This window comes from Rhodnius prolixus, unplaced genomic scaffold, assembly GCF_049639745.1.
Source record: "Rhodnius prolixus isolate KJV_2025 unplaced genomic scaffold, Rpr scaffold_1, whole genome shotgun sequence".
Taxonomy (NCBI): domain Eukaryota; kingdom Metazoa; phylum Arthropoda; class Insecta; order Hemiptera; family Reduviidae; genus Rhodnius; species Rhodnius prolixus.
Genome location: NW_027411581.1, coordinates 11,392,270 through 11,416,140, shown reverse-complemented (window position 1 = coordinate 11,416,140; position 23,871 = coordinate 11,392,270). Strand labels below are relative to the sequence as shown.

The window sequence follows — 23,871 nt, the reverse complement described above, 5'->3', positions numbered from 1 at the left end:
CGATAATTAATGATGTGTGACAAATGTTATTACAGTAGGCAATATGTGTGTACTACATATAAATTGTCCTTGAACTGTTAGAATATTGAAGTAGCTATAGTAATCTATTGAATTAATAGAAATATAGCTGGCTCTAGCGAAGTTCAAGACGACTTGAGCAAACAAAAGACACCTCCCTTCTAAGGCAACATAATTTATAATGCAATCTTTACCGCCACAACCTACCCACAATGTTTCTTTATAATTTGGTTTTTAACACGTTCAATATTGTTGCTTTCTTCTTTTAACTCATCTTCACTAATAGGTGGCCTATTATTTTGCTTCCAAGAGTTTACATCGCCTTGTTGTTCGCTTTACGCGTGTATTTCGCGTATTCAACTGTCCATTCCAGGAGTACTTCATACAGCTAGCTTAGTCGGACTCTCTCGTTCACCACAACCACGTACAATAGTTCCGTTGGTAGTTGCAGTGCCCATTTCTTATCTACTTCTATCCCAACTATACAATAAAGACGTGAAATCATGGAGATCGTGACAGAAAAGACTATTTGGAGTATTTCACTGGCAAGTAAGTGCCTTTGATGTGTTCACCGCTAAAGGCTTTGGTCTTTTAACAAATCGTATAGTGCTATAAAAAGTATAGACTGAAAGAGTTAATTGCAAGACATAAATGGCTTTGTATAAAGGTTCATGTACATACAGCCAATGACAGCATGAGAGACTATTACTTGTAAAAGGAAGTCTAAAAACAATGCGATATAAATACATGAAAAACAATGCTCCAACTTATCATTTATTCGGTACGAAGGAAAGCTTTGTGGGTTTAGACTTCGATATCTGTAATTTTCTTAGCTTTTTTCTCAATAAACTATTTGCATCAAACCATGTTACTGTCTTACAGAAAATTTCCTGCTTTTTGAAAATACGCCATTGTTTTTTGTTTTTTTTTTACTTATTTTACCCATTTTCCGGACTATCTCCATTCAAAAGAAGCTATTTCGGGCCTCAAAGTTTGTGGGGGTTAGTAGAGCAACTAGACGTAAACAAACTGCCGAAAATGGTTTAATGCCCTTCATTTTGAGGCCATCTGAGTTTTAATTCACCCATCGAAATTTCATTCAAAACAAATCACTAAAGTGAAGCCAGTTTTTAAAAAGATCACTGGGCGTGCGACGATTGGTTTTTCAAATAGCGGCTTCGCAAGACTGGAAACCAAAAGTTTGCTGCAATTTTCTCAATAATGTGATGTGATAACGCTATTTTTATGACCAAAACAACCATGAACCGTCTCTGACGTTTTGTTGAGCTGTTTTGGAAAATGAGAACTTATTCCTTCTAATAATCGCTCTCTTGGGGGAGAGGAAAATGCTTGCCTTTGTCTTTGATTTGCAAGACTACCTTTAGTCAATTCTAAATTAGCGTCAAACCAGTTAACTATTTAAGCGTCTTTCAATGCACTTAAATTTGGACTGCAAACCAAGTACGAAAGTTTAGTAATAATTTTATCACAAAATAGGTAATGTCAGTTTGGAATATTATGGAAACTATTGGATTTGATGGATACTCACAGTCTGCACGATCTGTTCATCATCTTGCATCTTCCCGATTTAAATAGTTCTCTATTTTTTTTTTTTTTTTATTTACGCCCAATGATTGATTCAGCATTCCTTATTTATTTCATCCCCTTTAGCCAGAAATGACTATAATATACACGTCTGATGTAGGGCACATCTCATCTAGTGATCAATAATGAGGTAAATTCAAGAATAAATGAAACATTGGGGATTAATCTCTTCGTACAAACATTTTTTCTGTAAGGGTCAAATACAATGTATTCGTCGCAATAGACGAAAGGGATAAATTCCAGTCACAATGACATTATAAATTACAAACTACCAGGAATAAAGTAAATGATAAGTGCAAATAAATATTCAGTTTACCCATCTGTTGCAATATATTTATTATTATTATTATTATTAATAGCCTGTAAGAATTTTGCAGCAAATGACATTTACAACTTCTTAAGTTCAGAACGACTTTATTTATTTAACAGAACATTCACTTCTGCTTTACTTACTTAAGCGGTTCATAAAGTTAGGTAATTAAGTATCTTTTTTTATACCGCCAGAGGTTGTTAATAACACTTGACGGCCCTCAGTAGCGCGGCGTTAGTAACAAATTGTGCTTCACTTGTTTGCAGAAGTTTAAGAGTAAAAGGAAAAAAAATTGGCAACTGTAGTTTCCATTTTAGAAATATTTTTCTGTTTGAAAGTTTTTTTTAAAGGAAAACTTGAATCTTACCTGTCATATCACTTTTACTTCCTTATTACCATCTTTGACGATTATTTTCAATAATATTTCATTTTAAATAAAAATAGAATACATTTAATTATTTACCTGGGTTCGAATCCAGCTGCTGGCCTTTAGATTTCAACTTTCTAAGAGCTTCAAACCATGTTACTGTCTTACAGAAAATTTCCTGCTTTTTGAAAATACGCCATTTTTTTTTTACTTATTTTACCCATTTTCCGGACTATCTCCATTCAAAAGAAGCTATTTCGGGCCTCAAAGTTTGTGGGTGTTAGTAGAGCAACTAGACGTAAGCAAACTGCCGAAAATGGTTTAATGCCCTTCATTTTGAGGCCATCTGAGTTTTAATTCACCCATCGAAATTTCATTCAAAACAAATCACTAAAGTGAAGCCAGTTTTTAAAAAGCTGCTTTACTTACTTAAGTCTATTGCGACGAAGACAGTTTACTGTCCGGTGATGGACAGTATTGTTTGAGACGAGAGATCACTGTCTGGAGGCCGTCAGTACACTGAAAACAGCTCTGGACGCAAAAGACCTGAGATGTTACTCCTTAAACTATATTATTTTAAATGTAGCGATTTTTGCCAGTAGCTGGGAAAAAAATTAATTTGAGCTATTAAGGAACTGTCTTGTAAGTGATTTTACAAAATCTAAAAACATTTCCGATTCTTTAGTTCTTCGTTACAGAATTACTAGCCACTTCTAGGAACATAAAATAAGGAAATCAACTAAAGTGAAAGGCCCCAGATAGTTCTAATTTTATTTTTTGTTGACTGATGTAAGGTGTATGTTGCAGGACACATCCTATCATATAAAGCCCTATTTTCCTGTAATGTACGATACTAAACAGGAAATGACGTTTACTTTAGAAATTCCAAACTTGAACAAATAACTTATATAGAGAGTTATTAATTTCCGTGAATGTTTAGTTCTAATATTTCCTCCTTCATATTGCCTATCTCGAACTTCCGGCCTTTATAGAACACATTATAATAAAAGATATTATGCAATACAGTTGTGAAATGCGCTTAAAATAGAACTAAATGTGTGCCGTTGGACTTCGATAATCAGACTTAAGTAGTTGACACTTGGTAATTGCAACAGATTTCCGATTACTGAAAATACCGAATAGTTTTGGGGTAATAACAGTTAAAACTAAGGATTTAAGTGAAAATCGAAGTTACCATTAGAACACAGATGTTTAATATATAACCGCGTACTCAAACCTATCTGAACTTACGGACTTGAACTATGGTCTTCAACGTCAGATTAAAACCATAGTTAGTGATTCTGATTGGTTAAAGGACACAAAAGAAATTAATGTTTACAGTATAAATATGGATTTAGTAGCAATATGCTCAAAGTTAGGTCAGAGATGAATGGTTTAACCAGATTCATTTAGAAGGTGATCAGTTTATTTCCTGTGTCAATGGAGATCATTGGTACAGACTTATTGGCTACTGCAAAGAGGCCTGGCTGCTCAGGAGAAGTTAATTATCTAAGAAAACATTTAGTTCATTCCAGTTATTCATGTATTTTATATTTAATTTCGTTTATGTAAATTATATTGTTTGTCTTTCGAGAATTTTAAAAGTTTATCACAAAAAAGTCACTTTTCTCTTTTAATTATTTCTTACTATTTTTGTTTCAACTGTTTAGTATACCTAGAACTCCCCGGACGGTCATTTGGCCATGTAGTTGTCTAGTTTTGTCTATTTAAATTTATATATATTTTGTAATTTATAAATAAAGACAATTGTTATTATGATTTCGTCAGATTATGGATGCTCCATTTTGTCTGTAACACTGACACATCACACTTCGATCCTTAAATTTCTTTGTTAAGTGAAACGGGGATATTAGTTCCTTTCTTTCTTTTAAAATTTATGGCTAATGGATAATAATTACAAAAATAATAAAATAGGGAGCAATATATTGTTTGCTCACTCAAAAACTGACTTAGAATTTATTGCACACCTAATTAAGTTGCTAAAACTAATTACATACGAGTACATAAAGAAAATTCTATATGACTCACTAACTAGTACAGAATTCTTTTTAACATTTAGTCGCAGTTTTAAAAACTGCTCAATCAAATTGCACTTACCTGGGCAAACAGTATCGATTTGCAAGTAGGTCAGTGTCATTCAAACAAGATCATTGATAAACAGAATACCAGAAATGTTAAGTTTGTAATCTAAATGCGAGTGAAATGTTTAAATTTTGTGTTTACATATCTCTCAACAGTTAGAATCATAATTTCATTAAATCATAGTTTACAGCTTTAAATTAACATATTATTAAATTACAATGCTCTGTTTATTATGCGAATAGAATGCCACCTTGCAGTTACAACTTGAATCTAAGTAGAATTTGAATTCTAGGCTTCATATTGTATGGAGATAATGCAGTTTTATGTTTCACTTATTGTTGCAATCCTTCCTTCGTATTACATGCAGTTAGTGTCTTATTTTCTGACATACAGTTTCAATTTTAGGGCACTTAATTTGTTTTCAATTTGAGCATGTGTTAAAATTTGTAAAGCTATAGAAGAATGTATTGTAGAATTAGAAACTCCATAAGTGCAAAGTTTCTATTTATTGCAAGAAAAGTAGATAAAATATTTTTTTTTTAGCCAAAAGCAAAGGTCAAGGTACAATTATAACTTATCTGTTTATCAGTAGTCATTCTTTATTGGTACTTAAGGAAATGAGTATAACTTGGTTTATATAATAAACACGAAACTGCCCTTGAAAAGACCTATGCTCTAAAGAAGGTTGACATTTCATCGATTACCACACATTTCATCGATTATCTTCTCTAACTCATAGGTGAATACTCTTGAATTGAAATACTGACTGGATTGATCAACGCCAAAGGTCAGCGACTAACCTTTCACATCTAGTTGAAAGTGTAAAAAAATGGAATGAAGTTAAAAGATTTCAATAGTTTGTGTTGTACCCAAACTAGTCTTTTGGATAATTCCTTACTTTTTTTTAATACTTACCTCGCTGATTACTCCGTTCGACAAATACTGACCGCCCAATAAATCGACTTTAACATAAAACGTATTCTCTAAAGTTTTGCCAATACAGTTTTTCCTGCTGCGTATCATATTTCAGTTTTCAGTTTCATTCTAATAAAACGACAGTTGTGAGAGATGTGTGATTGGACCACTCCAAGAGAATCTCAATAGAAAAACAGATAAAACAAAATTAAATAAGATTAGAAGATCTGCCACTAGATTACAATCTTTGCAATTAGGGCCTAGTCTTTCAAAATAAAATTGTAGATCCACGTTTTGGAAATTAAATCATTAATGAATATTTCTTGTTTGCAGCTTTATTAAGAGAATCTAGTTCAGCAAGGAGTCACTACACATTAGATTAGATCCTAATAGGGTGGCCTTAAAGGCCTACGCCACCGGAAGCCCAATGAATCTATTGTGGCTCCCATTACACTAACTGCCCTTCTTCCCCGTTTCAATAGATGTTATCTTTCTTAAGATCTTAAATACCCTGTTTAGACGCATGCTAAGAGGTTCTGTAAACTAAATTACCGCAGTAAATTTAGGGTGGTTTGCTGGTATTAACCAAATCCTTACTGTTAGGAAACCGTGCAGACAACTATATAATTCGATCTATCTGTGATTGTTCGTTTTAGAATCATGCTGATTATAACCGCAGGCTAATTTCAGGCAAAATTACTTTTTCATACTTTAGTCGAAAATCTGCATAAATGAATGCTTCCTGTTTGGAGGAGCAAAAGAGGAAGTAAAAATAGTAACAATAATGAATTGATGAATCTGATTAGAGAGAGCCAAATTGTTAATTCAGTTTTTATGTGTGTGGTCTTAGCAAACCCTAAAGTGGTAGAGTTCAATATTAATTAACCTCACATTCCAAGGACATTTTTTTTTTTTTATGTTAACGTACGAACAATTAATCAGTTGTTGTAAAGTATAAAGAATAAATTGTTATTATGCGTATGAAATAAATCCAGCGGGCCAATTAATTCTAGTCAAACTTTATACTAACTTAGAACTAAAAAGAAAACTCAAGAGAAAAAGTTGAATACCTATACTAACCTTAAATGAGAATATTAAAAAGTGAGTCGGGTTTTAATATAAAAGATTTTCGTTTTGTATGCAAGGCGGGGCTCCCAAATTGGAAAGATCTATTTAAGATGGTCAGATGGCGCCAACAGCCGGCCCTTATCCAGGCAACTTAAAGTTGCTGCAAGTGTGTGACTGTGAAAGAGGTAGATCTCCAGAGATAGGACTGGTGTAGTTCTCTTTCCAGCAAGGTTGATGTAGTGGTCTGTAGTTGGTCAATACTGTCTACGAACCCTGATTAGCCGCCTCGTCATTACCACCAACAGCTGTGTTGTAAAATCTGGCTGTAAGCGATGAGATTTGTTGTTCCTCTGTAATCTGATGCTAACCACTTTCTTAATTCAACCACCCGCCTCCAACCTATCATTGAGAACACCTACAGCACACACCAGTTCTTGATCTATTCATTACTTCCAACCGTCACAAAATACTACTTCTTCTACGTCCTTCTTATGTAATCTATAACATTCTACAACTTGCTTTCTTTCCCATTACTGCAGTACTCTATCACAAGTCTTCTTTTATTGGCTTTTAAGTTGTTCTCAAACTTTCTACATTTGCTTGAACTATCAGTTTAATTAACGTTGAGCCAAGTTAGCCCTTCTTTCTGTAAAAATTCTTAACATACACCAGCCAGTCTTTTTATTTCAACGGCCACTACTCTTTGACTCTTGTTCAAGTGAAGCAAATGTTTCCGATTTCATTATATTCAAAAGAAACCGACTAAACAACCATAGGTAACTCTAACTTTCACAGCCTCTAACTTACACTGGTTTGTCTATAACATTGCATACTCCGTTGCAAAGTACCTTCTCAAATCCGTCAGAGACTGGTTTATGAACTTGCCCGACTGAACTAACTACCTTCTCTTCGAATACCCGCAATCTTTATTTTGAAGTGAGCGCGGGCATTCTCCAAGGTAGAGCACCACCGACCCTGTATACTCGTCAATGACACGCCGTTGGCACTGAGGCTGTTGATTTACCACCTTCATTTTGAACTAGTGGAAAGCTACTGGTGCATCTCCAGTTTTCAGCGTTACAATATCATTGACGGAACGTAGAGAAGTTGTAACATTTACCTCGACCAATAATGGCAGTAGGGTTTGGACTTCTATATTGCAAGCTACTCCTTAGTTAAGAAACTCCAGGGGCTGTAAACTGCCAGTTCTTCGCCACGTACATGAATCTTACAATGCTGCGGCAGCCTACCGACAACGCCTCTCTGTTTGGCTGCTCTTGGGGGCCTTTAAAAGTTTTGATAATTTCTTTCTTGACAAAAGAAATTCAGTAATAATAGCTGCTTATTTGAAATAAAATGATAAATATTTGAGCTGGTACATCATTAAAGATGTTTAAAGAAAACGTTTCATGTCATTTTCAAGTGGATTCGCAAATTGTAGGGGGAAAGAGTCGGTCAGGAAATCCGTTTTAAGGACCAAAAATTTAATTGTAATGTTGGCTGGATTATCAAGGAAGAACTTTTGTCGATTACGTTTTTGGAGATATTTCCGTTAAAAAAAAAATCGAACAACAGGTGATTAACGCGTAGAATTAAACTATAACCTATTAATACTATTAATTAAACTATTAGAGTTGCAGTAAAAAAATCTCTCACAAGAAATACCTTCTTTCCGTTAATTATTTGCTAAAATAGTTTCATCCCAGAAAATGATTCCACCAAAAATGTTCTTTTAGAAACTATGGTAACCAAAAAAAAAAGTGGCAAATTTCACTTAAAATATTATTTTTACATAGAATATATAATTTGTTATTTGGCGGCAGTTTATAAATAAACTCTTTAAGCAAATATATAAACACCTTCTAATTGTACGCTAAAACATGTAGGTTCATTATCATCTGTTTTATATATAACTTGTTTATTTAAAACATATGCTAATTAGATAGATAAATTAACTCCTTATTCATTTGATATATTAAGACTCCGTAGTAACTTTCTTTAACCAGATAAAATAATCATTAATTATATCAAATATTTTTTTTGACGTAAATTTCCCCACATTATAGTCCTTTTTTGTATTTAACTTAATCTTAAAAGTAATAAATTAACAAAGAATATCTTGTGTTACTAGAGATTTGAAATATTCGTAAAAAATTTACTCTTTATTGAAAGTTTAATAATGAAGATTTTAAAAAAGAATTTTTGATGGCATTTAATTGAAAACTATGACTTCAAAGTTTTCAACCAGATTTGCGACAACCGTCTGAAATAGTTGTCAATTCAGTCCACTTTCTAGTGTCAAGAACTTGTCGTCAATGTTTGCCACTTTGTTCCTTTTAGGTTGTTTTTATACGTGAGCTCGCTGCACGGAGGAAGTAATGTGGTATTGAAGATTTTCTTTATAAAGTTATACCGGAAATAGCTGTTCAGAATTGGTGGTGCGTGCCAACTGAGGATGATTTTTTTGAACAAAAGGTAACTTAAAGTACCTGAAAGTCACATAGGTTGCTTAAAACATGATTAGAGCAATATCAGTTAGTACTAAGGATGCGAAGGAATCCGATTTCTGATTATTTAATTTTAATTTTCCAGACTGTCTGGGAAAAAGCTCCGACTTATTTTTTTCATTTCCGCCATTTGCTGTTACTTAAAAATTATTGTAAACATTTTCCCAGACAAATGGATTCCTCCTGGTTCTCTCTGGGCCAAAGGTGGTTATGATTCCTAAGGTCGCTTCTGTAGATTAACTATTAAGGGCTGATAATGAATTCTGATTCCAATTAGGGAAAAAAGGAACGGATTATCGGAAGTTCAGTTTTTCTTTACAATGAAAAGTTTTTCATTATTTCGAGATTTCCTCCAAAACGATTCCCAACATTTGATTGACAAGATTTTCTTAAAAGCCTTTAATGTTAATCTGCTGTCAGCTTCATAGAAGTATCTTAAGTTGATCTCTGAAGGTAACCCTGGTACATCTTATACAAACAGAACATCATCTCTCTCATGTATATTACTGATTTATGAAACTATTATGAAGTGGCCTAATAGTTCACAGGCGAACTAGGCTCAGTATATTTGTAGATTTCCAAAAAACAAAACTAAACCTTTGCACGCAGAATTACAGTTCATATTCACTTTTATAAGCATTCCCTACTTTCATAAATCTATGTTATCAGTACAATGCTGATTCTAGTTTTATAGATTTCCGTTTTAGGATCCAATCAATTTGAATTCTTAGAAAACCATGAAAAAAATTGATTCAATCTTTTTTTACTCCAATCAGAAAATCGATCATACCTCTTCCAATTGAGAACCTGATGAATTCTCTTAAGTGTGCATTATCCTATATTTTAATGCCAATGATTTTGTTCTTTATAAGAGCGTTTCTTGTTTTTGTTTTTGTTTTTTTTAAAGGTATTTGCAGAGTTCCTCGAGTAAAAAGCAAACTTCTACTCATTATTCTTTTATTAATAAATGTTTTAATCAATTTATAGCATTTACTGTTCATAATGTTTCAAAGCAGTCATGAGTATTTTAAGAATAGAAAAGAATTGTCTCAGGTAAACTGAGATAGGTAATAGGGCATGTTGATGATGTGATTCAGTTCATCGGAGGCGTTGTTAGCGGATTCTTGTCCCTATAGTTTGATTTTTATCAATTCGTCTGAACTGCTTCGTTCCTTTTATTTATTAGATTAGTCGTGATCAAGATCATGATTGTACAAAGGTCTTTTTGGTATTCATTTATATTCAGGACATCCAGGTTTTTCTAAGAATTGGAAGTCCTTTTGTTTAACTTCTTTTATTACCTCACTGAAATTGATCAGTAATCAAAAAAAAGAAGGAGTTTCTGTAAAAGACTATGATATTTATCTTGCTTTTCGGAATCAATAAACAGTAGGGAACATTTGTTGAAAGGGTATAGCGCAACATTATCTAAATTTAACTACCTTCTTCCATCCGAAGAATACTAAACTAACTTTAGTTAATACTTATCTTACAATATAAACCTCCGTAGGACCAGCCATTTTTTTAAGTATCTTAGCGTCCCTGCGGGTATCCCAATCTAACAACCATAAATTATATTCTCACACTTTACGAATAGGACCTGCAGAAATAGTTGACAGTAGTGCATCTATCTGATTTAGGTTTAGAAACCCACAGTCAGACTTGAGCTCAGCACCACCCTTACACACTTAGTCTTCCATATTTATGCACAAACATGCATATATTAGGGAGTTACAATAGATGTATTAGGACACAGTGGATTTGTCTTGTAGCCGCTCCCTTTATAAATGCATGTTTCATGTTCCAGAGAAGGGACACAACGTCCTGCAAACATAGATGCACTAACAAACATCCTGCAATGAAGTGGCATCACAAAAGAATTACTTGTGCTAAATATTCTCTTTAAAAATTGTTTTACAAATGTTTTCCATTTCACAAGGATATTGGAAGAAAAACTTTGCGGGTAATGACATTTTTACTTTTTAAAACGTTTTTCTGAATGTGAAGTATCTACTTAATGATCTCGACGTGTTATTTCATAGCAATTTTCTGTTTTTAAGCATGCGCTGTTGTTGCTTACTTATCCTTTCCATTTTTTCAGAAGTAAAGGCCACATGTCGAGAATGTGATTTCAGTCGTGTCTTTTATAAGTATGAACGAAGGTAAAACGCTACTGAAATGGCTCAGAAAATAAATGTTTGGTGTGCCAAAGAAAGAAAGAACTATGCAAGATTGATTCCAGATATATCAGGCTGAAGATTGTCATCCGAAAATAACTCACATAACGGTTGGCCTTCGGTAATCGAAAATAGTGCCTTCTTACAAGCTGACCCATCTCAAACAGTAACCAAACTGTTGATGTGGATGGTGTAAATAAAGCACATTGGAAAGTTGTTAGCTTAGGATTTGAAAGATCGGCACAAATGATCACGTTTGTAAGGCTTTCTATATTTTGTGCAACAAATAAAACCCATTTGCGTATCGTATCGTGGCTTGTGATGAAAAATGAATCTTGAACTACAATAAGAAACGTTCTGAGCATTGGAATACAAGGCTGAGTCACTTAAACATTCCCTAAATATCAATATCCTTAAAAAAAAGAAGCTGTATCATTGTTTGGCGACTGTACATCAACGTTACTATCAAAAAATCGACAAAAATCTACACCCGGCTACTTTCAACCAAAGAGGTTTGATCCTAATGCTAACCTTTACACGACTGGTAGATCCTCCACTTCTGAGGATCAAGCCATAGAGCATAGAGCATTCGATTAATTCCTTGAACCCTGAGAGCCCAATTTGTACAATGTAGGGAAAAAATCGATTTATTTCTCGTTGGTAATGATGTTGATGATGGTAATTTGGCTTAATTCCATTTAATTGAACTATTAAAATATATTATAAAATTTTCTTTGCAACCTAGAAACTAAGCTCGGCATAAATATAAATAATGTCTGCTTAGAATGTGATAATAACAGAACTCTTGACAGAAATGAAAGGAAACGAGAAGTATCTATCGAAATAGGAAGCCCATCTGTAAAGATTAACTGCATTCTGTTATTAATTGGCCATCGTCATTAACCGCACTACTACTCTCACGTTAAAAAAAGAAGAAATAAAATGCTTTAAAGGTCTTTGCTTTAACCGCAATCAAGATCGTCCAACTGGTAGCCAGCCAGTCTTTCTTCCTTCATACTTCGCTTTAGTTTGCTGTTCTTCGGGTAGAACACTCTGCACACACCGAGTTGGCATTCTATCAGTGTCCTCTTCTGGACGTACTAATTAATTCTTAAATGCCTTTTATTTTTTACGTAAATTAATAACTAGCTCCATTACTAGATCAAATTACGTGGGCGGTAGTACTTTGAATTGAAATTAAATCACAGTTTTTTTTAATTAAATTGAATATAGCAGATGATAAACAAAAAGTAGGTATGTGCTCGTTTTTTTTTTTTATTAGTTCTGTTTTATTTTGCTTCTACATCGAATTTATTTTTTCATTATTATTTTAAATTTAGATGTTCGTTATGTAGGAGAAGTAAATAAATATGAAATGTTTAAGAAATGTTCTTTTTTTAGCGTTTGTATATTAATTCAAGGCGCAAGAATGAAGCGATATCTAATAAAGTTTTGAAAACAAGTTGTATTTATTTTTACATTGATTAAGTCGCTTAAATGTCTAAAATGAGTTCCAGTGGATTTATGGTGAGCAAGGGACTCGCTAAACCCAATTAGATTCGCAACTATTTCGCAGGTTCTGGGAAGAATTTTTCTGCAAAGGGTGTTTCATTTCGTCCACTTTGTAATATCTCAAGCTGTTAATATTTATACATCTCAGAATCCTAGAGTTACATCTTGAATTACTAAAGTTTGTAATATTGGGCTTATTGTAAGTTTACGGTTACTTACTTTTTTGACTGCGCTTGAAGTATGTTGTTGAAATCATTCCTTAATTGAACTTTCTGTTGTATAACAACTCATTCCCTAGCTTGTTTAAGAATCAGAGTTTGAGTGCAGATAGGGACAAATATTTATAATCAACAGGATGAACTACCCAATTTGAAAGATTACAATCTCTTGAATTTTGGGCACCGTTTAGAGATGACACTTCTGCATCAATTAATTTCAGAGAGCGGAATTCCATAATTATTGCATTATACTTTGATTGATCAGAAATTACTATTGACAAATCATTGTTTTGTGAAAAGATTTGCAACCAGACAATTCAATCTCGTATAAATAATATCTTAATCTAGGATAATAACACAGAGCTGCGTTCCCTCGAAAGCAAGGAAGAGAACTTATTTAATGATAATTTATAAGATGCGTAAGAAGACCAGGGTTTGAGTTACCCAGTACAGACTCTACCGGGAGGGCTCTTGCTGTATTCTGGCCCAGTTACTCTGCTTCATGTATCTAAGAACTCTTCGCCACTGGATCCAAAGGCGTGATTTGCTCACAATGGATGCCGAACAACTGTCAAATGGTCTCCCTATTTGGGTTCAAATTTATCCATCCTAACTTAATTCTAAAACTTTTCCCATTACAACCTACGATTACGATTTCCTAGCTTCTTATTTACACCAACTAGACAAAGAACATTCAGAAGTACTGTTTGTTAACATTCTTGTATTTTATTTACAAATGAAAATGATAAAAATTCCAGTTAAATTTAAAACACGATTGCTTTGAATCAGTCGATTATTCTGAAGCATCATTGATTGGAAAGAACTGTTTCATAGAGGAAGTGAATCCTAAAAGAATCAAATTTCTTACTTTATGACATTGTAAATAGAAACTAATAAATAAATATTTTGAATCTGCTGTTTTTATAATGAATTTCCTTGGTTATTCTATTTTAAAAGAAATCACCATAATAACAAAAATACTGGGAAAAACAGCACAAAACGCTTTGTGATAACAATAAATACTAAAATACATTTAGTGGGTTGTATTTAGATATTTATTCTGAGGGACCTTTTGTTCTTATTCCACACCCATAAATGTTAACAATTAGTGTGGGTTGGAAAGTTATATTTATGTAAATTGTACATAAAAGTTGACATGCCAGAACAACCTTTGATAGGAAAGCTTTTATTATTCTACTTGTAATTACATCCTAAAATTCATTGTTATTCATTTAAATATGGATACACAATTCGTTGGTTAAATCTAAAATACGTAACGGGATAATATTAATAGTTTGTTGAAGATATAAATTGGCTTTTTAGGTACAAATTGATGAATACATCCAAAAAACATGCAACTGTACCTGAACGAAATCCATAAACATTGACTTTTTAGGAACAAAGAAGACAGTTGGTAATCTTCAGTACCTATGAGAAGTTCCTGAACAAAATCCGTAAGTTACAAGCTGTCGATTCAGGACTGGACAAGAAAATTGATAAATATATCCTGGCCAAAGATTGTAATCCAATCTGGGAAGTAGGATGAATATCCGTTACCTGTTAAAACGAAAGGAAACAAACATCCTGACAGACACAACGGAAGTAAGGCACCAAGTTTAATTAAATTCTATAAATTACTGCAGTTTATAGTAATAATAAAGGCGAGGCAATAAAAAGGAAATTTATTTATTTTTATTATTACTGAAGTATTATGACGTTTCCTTTTATTAATAAAGTTATGGGTAAATGTATGCAGTAAATGTAGACTTAAAATTGTTCGACATCGTTGTCTAGTGCCTACTAGAAGAACTGAGTTCAAGATAAAATAAGCTTGATAATTTAAAGATCTAAGATCTTAAGGTTAAGAACGTGGATCACTTACGATTTTATCAAGGTAATCACCCCATATTTGGACAAAATTTGACGCATTGTTTTCACATCCTTCACAATTTAAAAATAATATCTACATCCGATTACAGTCGATTGGAAGCATATTAATCAATCCAAAAAATTTGAAGGAAATTGCCGACGTTTATCTACATGACATGATGTCAGATGATCAGGCTTCATCCGAAAGAAGTGGCAAGGAAGACCACGGAAATCATGTTCCTTAAGTATATCTTTCATAACAATAACTTACACAGTCGGCAAAAAGTTTATAAGGAAAATCCATAAACTAAAACTTGAAGTGAAACTTAGACCAGTGGAGATCCAGAGAGAGCCATATTTTTTGACAATTGGAAATGGATTCTGGAAGACTCAGCCTAAAAAAAGGCGAAAAAAACTGCTGCAATGATTTTACTTAGTGTTTAAAGTATTAGAAGGGCCGTGGAAAGAAGGATGTTTACAAGACTATCACTGCAGAGGTTAGAGTGGCTCGGACATGTCCAAAGGATCAATGGAAGGAGGATCCCCTAACTGATAACAAAAAGAGGCCTCGCTCCCAAAAAAAAAGAAAGAAAGAAAGACTATTTTTTTCTGGAAGAAAGTGAATTGGGATGTAATTTCACCAATGAATTAGAGCCTGCAGTAAATAGAGATCAGGATAAAAAAAAAGTCTGTTGTGTTTCCCCAAAGTCAAGAAATTTCTGGATTGTGGCCTACATTCAGTTTATTTTAATTTAGAAGATTTATGAAATAACTTGCCACCTGTGCTTCCAAACTTGAAACACCCAAATTTCAACATCAAATTCCAACGCAAAGAATCTTTATCTTTTAATCAAAAATCTCTCCAGGTGAGAGTTAGATAAAAATTGGAGGAGATATCTTGCGAGAAATGTTAAAGGCGTAAAAAAAAAGGACGGATCTTTTTCTAGATCGAAATGTAAACAACAAATTTAAAAAGTTTCATTTCTTCGGCCTGTTTATGTTCTGTTTTGACAGCCAGTGCTTGAAGCTTTGCTGGTTACGACTTTTGCACTTGTCGTTTTTTCTGAATAAAATATTTAATACAGAGTTGTTTTGGTAGATTACCTTATTACATTTACCATTGATTTTTACCATTGTCTTTTACTGAACCTTTATTTGGTTCCCTGTTTTTTTTATCTACACCCAGCGGATAGAAGAGGAAGCAATTTTGGACGATTTTTTTTTTTTTTTTATAAGTTTTGTCTAGAAACTAAAACTAGAAAATCCATTCAAGAAAATGGCTCTTTTGGTTTGCTGATTCAGGCCTAAAGCTTAATTACTGAGCCCACGCGGGCCAACCTGCAATATTCCGCTTTTACTTTTCACATTCAAGAGATCTTAAAAGAGATATTTCCGGCAAAAACTGCACGATAAAATTCTTCCGTTATTGGTAAAAGGAATATTAAACTATCATCTTTAGTAACTTGAAACAGTGAAACTAAATGGAGTTATAAATAGGAATGCAGAATGGCTAGAAAGCGAACTCGAATAAATTTAATATTGGATTGAAACCAATTGATCATTGTTTGTGGTCCAGCAGCGTCACTTTTCGCATCCCCAATATCAGTTTTCTTTAATATTAATTAAGCTCCAAGCCCACCAACTCAATCAGGTTTTCAGTTGCGAGTAAAATTTGCACTCGTATTTTTACTGTGCCGATTCCATTGGTTTGTAGCCGGGAGTTATGTACTACTTCTAATTAATTACTTGCGTTACTGGCCATGTACAGGCTGGCTGCTGGCTCCAGTTTCCACAGGTAATTTATCAATCCTGACTACACTTCTAAAACACTTCCGTTCTTATAACGAATTACATAAAATCACTTCTTCTACTGCTCAGATAAATTTTGTAAGTTTTTTTAAATTCATTATTTCATTTAAAATTGACTCAACCAAACTTCAAAATATTTGCGTTTCATTTACAAGTACTTTGTTACGCGTGTATAACCAGTTAATTTAAATTTTATGTCTTAAACGTTTATTAATTTCTTATTTTCTCTTTGTTGTGTGAAAAATAGTTTTAGAGAAATTGAAATTAATATGACAAATAACAAGCAAAACTTTATATTTTATTTGGGTATGACCAGTATGTAATTTAATGGTTAAATCTCTCATTCAAAATTTACAGATATTTTTTAACATTATTACTTTTTCACCCCTGATTAACGATTTTCTTTTGCAAGGAAAATACGATTGATGGTACTTATGAGAAGTCTTCCCTCTAATGTACCATTTAATTATAATGTACAGTTATACCATTACATGTAATTAAGCGTTCACAGTACAAATTGATTGTCTCCACTTCTTGAAACATCTTCAATTTATGGGTAAAAGCACTTGGTTTAGTCATAGCTTTTTATATTTATAATAAATTCCCAAATAATAAAGATTAGCAGGGAAGGGATTAGCTATGAGGTTAGCATACTGGACTCCCACGCGGAGGTCCCGGGTTCGAATCCAGCAGCTGACCCTTAGATTTTCTCTTCCTAGGAGCTTCTTACAGCTCACTGTCCGGTGATGGACAGTGTTGTCTGTAACGAGAGAACACTGTCCGGAGGCCGGCAGTGCACTGGAAAAAGCTCCGGGCGCTAATGACCTCAGCTGTTGATGCGCAAAAAAAAAAAAAAAAAAAAAAAAAAAAAAAATAAAGATTAGCACCATTAAATGACAAAAACATTGTGGCCATTGCGTAATAAATAATTTATTTTAGAAGCTATTTTGATTAACTTCTGTGCTGTAATGTATATAGTTGCAATAATTCAACGCAAATTCAGTAGCAGGCGCTGAATGATGACGGTAAATTTATATTATAAACGGAACTATAAAAAAAAATGTACATTATTTCATCGCATTTCTGCACGTTTTGTTTTATGAAGTTAGTAGAGGTGGTGCAGTAGAACGGCTCAAGTTAAAGTTAACATGTGTGGCTAAAAATTAAGAGTTTACCTCAACCGAAAATACCATTTAAATTCAAAATTCTTGCATAGGTTACATATCTAAGATATGTAATTGCATTTTATTTGGATTATTTTTATTGCAGATTTATTTTAGGGCTGTACTGGGGAAAGGAAAGAGTCTAAAATGCCATTTCTGGAAAATGTACGAGTTTATAACTGAAAAAAATTGCGCCTCATTTCCGTACGGTTTTTAAATTCAGAAATCAGCAAAGTAACTATTGCGTCATAACTTAAAACTAGTGTAAGAAGAAAGTTGACGAAATTAAATAGAAAACTTTAATAAAAATATCCTCACCAACATACAGGTGCATACACACCTTTATTGCAAATTATTTGATACCATTTTTATAACCCCAAGAGGAAAATTTAATAAAATCTCATATATTCTTTTATTAAAAGTGTTAAAGAGATGTTAAGTCCATTTGAGCTCTAATATTAGAACATATTGCTGCGAAATAGTTTTCATTTTGAACTCTACTTTCTTATTCTTAATAATAAAATATCATCTAATGAGACGTCTTGATTAGATTGAATCCACTTACAATGTACCTTCTGGTAATCTTGCCGACATTCTTTATTTCTCATTTTGTTTTCTGTATGTATATTGATTTAATGTCATGTTGCCTTTGTTTCAGGTTATTTTGGGAAATATCTAAATAAATACAACGGCAGCTACATCCCACCAGGATGGAGAGAATGGGGTGGTCTGATCATGAACTCTCGATATTACAACTACTCTGTGAATCTGAACGGCAGGAGAATCAAACATGGCGATGATTATCACAAGGTTCTTTTAACAGTATTCAGTTTTAGTTTGATGAGATTTCCTTTAACCCTTTGCCAGCGGAAGGATATGTTGCATAAATTTTCAAAATCGATGAATTGATCTAATTGTCACGTTAAGTCTTTCTTCCTTTTTCGAACACTTTTCAAAAACTCACTCAAAACTCTCCGAAAAAATTATTCTAGATGTTGGTCAAGAAATGTATGTTAATCTCGGCTTTTTAAAGGAAACTAGTTTCTTATCTTCTTGAGGAACTGCATCGCGGATTAGGATCAGAAATAGCGTAAGAGGATCCTTACTTAAAGGGGAGGTTACTTCAAAAGGGTTTGAGGATTAGATAATAGGATAAGAGTGGAAAAGAATCCTTCGAGGTTCTTCAGCTAGCCGGATGCCTAGGAAGTAATAAACAACACCCTCCGTATCTGCAAAGACCGTTGTACTGTCCTGCGGCTGCCGCTTCTCCGTCAGCGACTTCTTCAGCATCCCCTCTACTAGGGGATTGTAAACAAAAAATCTCTTATCTTTTAACTAGATTTAAACAAGAAAAAAAGTCAATCTAATGTATAATTTAATAAATATAAAACAACTAATAACACTGACTTTAATACTTATTTGCATAATTAAATACATAGAAAATATAATTGACCAGCTCCTTTTAAAGAATAATTTACTAATTTACATAAACACTACAGTTCTTCTTGGTATTTATTAAAGTTTATACATATATATCCTTTTTTTTATATAATATTTTATCCCATCATTAATTATGTAACATTTATAATATAATTTTAATTTTCAGGATTATTATCCCGACCTGATTGCTAACGATTCAGTGGCCTTTCTTAGACAATCTAAACAGTACTTCAGTCGGAAGCCTGTGATGTTAGTACTTGGATTTCCGGCCCCGCATGGACCTGAAGATTCTGCCCCCCAATACTCTAATCTGTTCTTCAATGTCACCTCTCACCAGTGAGTAAAAGTTTCTCTTTTTATTTTATTTTAAAATAAGTTAAAATAATTAACTTCATGTGACTTGCCTACTGAATATTACCAAGTTTAATAGTTGTTACAGTTAGCCAAAAGGAGTTTTCATTTTTTTGAGTATATTTTTGGGAAATAGAGTAGAATAGTAGAACTTGCAAAACCAAACTCAGTAGATCGATAAGTTTTATTTGAAATATTGTCCCAAGAATATTTGCAGCTAGTCTCATTTCAATGTTCGGCTAAGCAACCTACTTAATACGAATTAAATTTGTGAGGAAAATTCTAAATTTCATGAAAATTTAACTATCCGGAAGTGCCAATTAAATAAAGGGCACAATAATAGCTAAATTAACATCCTCTTATAAAGAAAAGAATAACTTTCTAAACATTATAGTTCGCTAATTATAACTTAGCTGAAATTATAACGGTCGTGACGTAATCACGCAGATCAATATCTAATTAAGAAATATCTTTCACTGTTTCACCTTCCTCACTGTTCGCTTCACAGGTGACTGAAAGTGTAACCTTCACCCTGGGGTCAAATCGCGGTGAAATGTGCGCCTAGTTGGATTATTGCGACTGTGCACACCGCATTGTTACAATCAATCTCTCTAATATGGAATAGAAGATTGCTATAGTTATTGTCGCCTTGCTACCACTATTCAGTTGGTGTTTTTAAATATAGTTTATGGTTCTAAAGCAGTCATGTCTTTCTTCTCTCCAGAGGGTTAATCAAAATTAGATTTCTGGAAGTAAGGTCCAGAGGAACTGCTTTCAGTGCTTGAAAGTTATCGGAACGGTACAGAAAACTTATTCTTAGATGGTGTCGCTTTGATCTCAAATAATAAAAAAGATGTTGTTCACTTGAGTACTTGAGATGAACTCTGATAATAACTTACAGAGTGTAATTCGAGAAGTATTTTGTTCACTAATTGGTGTGTACTTGTAAATAGCCGATTGTTCTCTAGAACTGCCAAGGTCAAAATATATTAAAAGCTTATCTGTCTTGTGTTTGCTTAGATAGGAATGCGGAGAACTTAGTCTACTTCACATTTAGAATGAAGTTCTTCGAAAAATTTGACCTGATGGACATAAAAATATTCTTCATTCGCCAAAATAAGAATTATATTGAAAATATGCTTCATGAGACTGGGTAAATTGTGATAGGCCACATTACCCACGCCCCAAGAATGAACTCGAGAGAGAAAACTATGAATGAGCGATAGTTCAACGTGACTAGGTGTCGGGCTTACTTCTCTGTGAAGGTCGGATGATGAGAGACCTTTTCCGGTGTCAGCTAGCAGCGTTATTGCAACAAGAGACTAGAATACATGCTTGTTATTATGGTACCAATGGCTCAGTAGCTACTAGTACTGAGACTAAAGCGGCCTACGCAGTTACAATTTATCGTGCAATCTATTGAACAACTTCAGTCGACTTGATGTTCTGACCTATATTAGTAGGGCATGTAGCAAGCACTACAGTGCACAGAGCTAGTAATGTTGTATCGTCTTACAGTACAGAGCGGCCGTAAAATCGCAATGATCTGTTTTCACGTCACGTCATCTCAGAATTGTGACTCTGGGCCTAGTTCTGTAGCACCAACGATACAATAGAATCTTCATCATCGCCAAAGAATGAAGAGAATACGGATGCAAATAAACAAATAAAAACTTATTTCTTATTGTTCAAAATGCGCAGATTGTTGATTTTTAATTACTTCCGAGAAATACACGTGGTAAGATTTCTCTTGTACGTGATAGAGGTTTTTAGAAATTTATAAGTATCGTATCACTTGAAAACCAAAAGTAAATCAAAATAGGAAGCTCTAATTTGATAACTCGTTTAAGATTACTTTATTATTAACAAAGAAACTGCATCATTGAGTAGATTATTTGTTCATCTTTGCGATTTTCTTCAGAGAAAATCCATTTTAGGAAATTTCTGTGGAGAGACAGACATTAGCTTCCCTTCTAAAGAGTGGGTCATCCACTTCAGTTCACTTTGGCACTTATATAATATCAACAAATACTGAATTTCCATCAAAATCGGTTGATCTGATAAACAAAATGATAATTGTTTCTTGCAAAATGATTTTATTTAAATATAACCTCTAAAAAATGTTTCTATATTGCAATGTGACGAGACCTAGGAGTCTGTTGCAAAGAAGAAAGAAAAAAATAAATAAATAATAAACTTCGTCAACACTGTATCTACATATTTTGTGATAATTCACAAGTAATGAGCTCTGCTCTCTCGATGTATGAGCTTAATTGCTTTTGACAGAGATTTACCAGTAATTAAATGATCGATGGTGATTGTGGGTGGTGTCAACAGTTCCTCTAGGAACTATTTCCTGTTATGAATAATAAATCAACCATAGATGAATGATTTACTAAATCTATTAAACCAACGCCCCAGATGTTCGAATATGACCTTTCCTCGTTAAATTATTGAATATGAATAAATTCAATTAAAAGCAGTTTAAAAAAAAAATCTTTGAATTTGTATGAAGTCAACATTGAAAAGTGTCATTTGGATATTAAGTATCTTGTAAATAATTAAAATGGTTGTTACAAAAAAAAAGTAATTTCATGGTATGAATTAATTAATGAAAACATCCCAAAGCAAAAACAAAATCCAAAAACGGAATCTGTGAACGAGATTTTTTTTTAAATTGGTTCAGTTTCAAACCATAGTAATGTAGTAATGGGCTTGTTTTGCCCATTACTACGAAGTACAGAACTCTCGAGTTTAGTAGTAATCTGTTGAACTACAAAGTTTAAACTTTCTGAACATTCCTTTGGTAAATAGTGTAGAAGTTTAAAAGAAAATCGGAACCATTTTTAAGAAAAAGAAAAATCGCAACATAAAACCACAACATCCGTTGACTTCTATGGATGAGAACAACGCCAAAATGGAATGCCAGGTTTTCTGCTTTCTGTTTCTTTTTTAGATACATCATGTACACCAAAACAGGTACAAAAATCTTGTGCTAAAAACCATTTCCGCTTACTGAAGGGATCGTATTTTCCGGTAAACACCGAATAACGAATAATTTGACACAATCGCTTCCTGTTTTACTTAGAATTGGAAGGAAGTATTAGCTTCCAGACATATTTGTGAAGAGACAATGCGAGAGAGAAGGGAGATTAGACTCCGCCGTCGTAGAGAGGAAGCGAGGCAAGCTAAAGTACATAAAAAAGAGCAAGCATGGCTCCTAGTCGGCGTTCAGGTCGTGCCGAGTATTTCAAGGACCCGGCTACATCTCATTCAAATATTTCACACCAATCTTCTCAACAACCGCCATCTCCGACTGCGCTCACTTCAACTGTCTCACCTTGACCTCTCTCTCACACACAGACCCTTTTAACATCGCTCTGCTCTTTCTTCTAGTTGTCTCTACTTACGCAATGTTTTGGTGCTTACACATTTAATATTGTTTTCCATATCATGTACATACCATTCATAATATTTCTATTTTAAATTAGAATAATGGTTTAGTTTTCGACCGACGTTGATTATTCTTGGGAATATTGAGGGGCAGTCAATAAACAGTTTTTTGTGAACAAATTTATTTACTTTTATACCGACGTTTCGGCAAGTTTATTGCCTTCTTCAAGATATTAAAAAATTTGTAGAGTTATAATGATCAATTGCATCATCTTAACAATTATAAGTGACACAGAAAACACTGAAATTTCAAAATGTTTTTTGGTTGTGAGAGGAGGATTCCAATTTAGCCTTTTTGTCTCTAAACAACTTGAAGAAACAAGGGAGCGACATAGAAGGGAAGGAATAGGGATTATAAATTGGAGGGTGAAAGATACTAAATTTAGAGATTTGGTTTCGTTAAGCTGAATTTTCCATTTTCTAAACCATTCTTTCAGGGATTCAGAATGGGATTGAAGGTTTCAGTTTGCTGGGTTTGTTGTGAGGAAAAAGAATTGCAGTGTCATCTGCATGTGAAGAAGAATGTTTCTGGACTGGTTGATCTAATTGTGAGTTGGATGGGACCAAGGAAATGGACTTGCAGGACACCGGCTTCGGCTGTGTGGATAGAAGTAAGAAAAGTACCGGTCGGACCAAGATAGGTAATAGGAAGGAGAGGATACCCTTAAGTTTTAGAGCATCCTCTGTTGATCGTAGGCTGGTCTTTATTCTACTCTTTTCTCCACTCTTTCTCTCTGGAAACCCGTGTTTAATGCTGCTCAGGAATTCGGGAAATTAATAAGAAAATTGAAATTGGGCATCAACAGTGCAAAATTACTTTTTCACCAATTAAATTAGTATTTTGAAGCAGGGGTATCATTGATTCTTCTTTCTAATTTGTTAAATTTTGTTGTTTACAACCCTAAAGATTAAAAAATGCTCTGAGCAGTCCCAAAAAAATACTCATATTTATTTATTGCTTTATTACTACCATTAGATAGCAAGAA

General features: G+C 33.5%; 1 protein-coding gene and 2 long non-coding RNA genes across 4 annotated transcripts in view; 2 read left to right on the top strand and 1 right to left on the bottom strand.

Annotated features, from left to right (window-relative positions):
* LOC141454146 (extracellular sulfatase SULF-1 homolog) overlaps positions 1 to 23,871 on the top strand; it is a 138,629-nt gene that overhangs the window by 99,595 nt on the left and 15,163 nt on the right. For both annotated transcript variants that reach the window (XM_074128067.1, XM_074128060.1), the window contains exons 4-5: positions 18,300 to 18,451; positions 19,248 to 19,417. In XM_074128067.1, coding sequence (XP_073984168.1) covers positions 18,300 to 18,451; positions 19,248 to 19,417 — 322 coding nt within the window. The remainder of the gene's footprint in view (positions 1 to 18,299; positions 18,452 to 19,247; positions 19,418 to 23,871) is intronic.
* On the bottom strand, positions 4,989 to 8,217 carry LOC141454333 (uncharacterized). The gene is made up of 3 exons (XR_012458633.1): positions 8,052 to 8,217; positions 5,319 to 5,499; positions 4,989 to 5,212 (listed from the first exon to the last, which is right to left on the bottom strand). It is a non-coding gene; the product is annotated as an uncharacterized lncRNA (long non-coding RNA).
* LOC141454329 (uncharacterized) lies at positions 8,449 to 12,513 on the top strand. Its single transcript, XR_012458632.1, has 3 exons — positions 8,449 to 8,861; positions 10,701 to 10,856; positions 10,995 to 12,513. It is a non-coding gene; the product is annotated as an uncharacterized lncRNA (long non-coding RNA).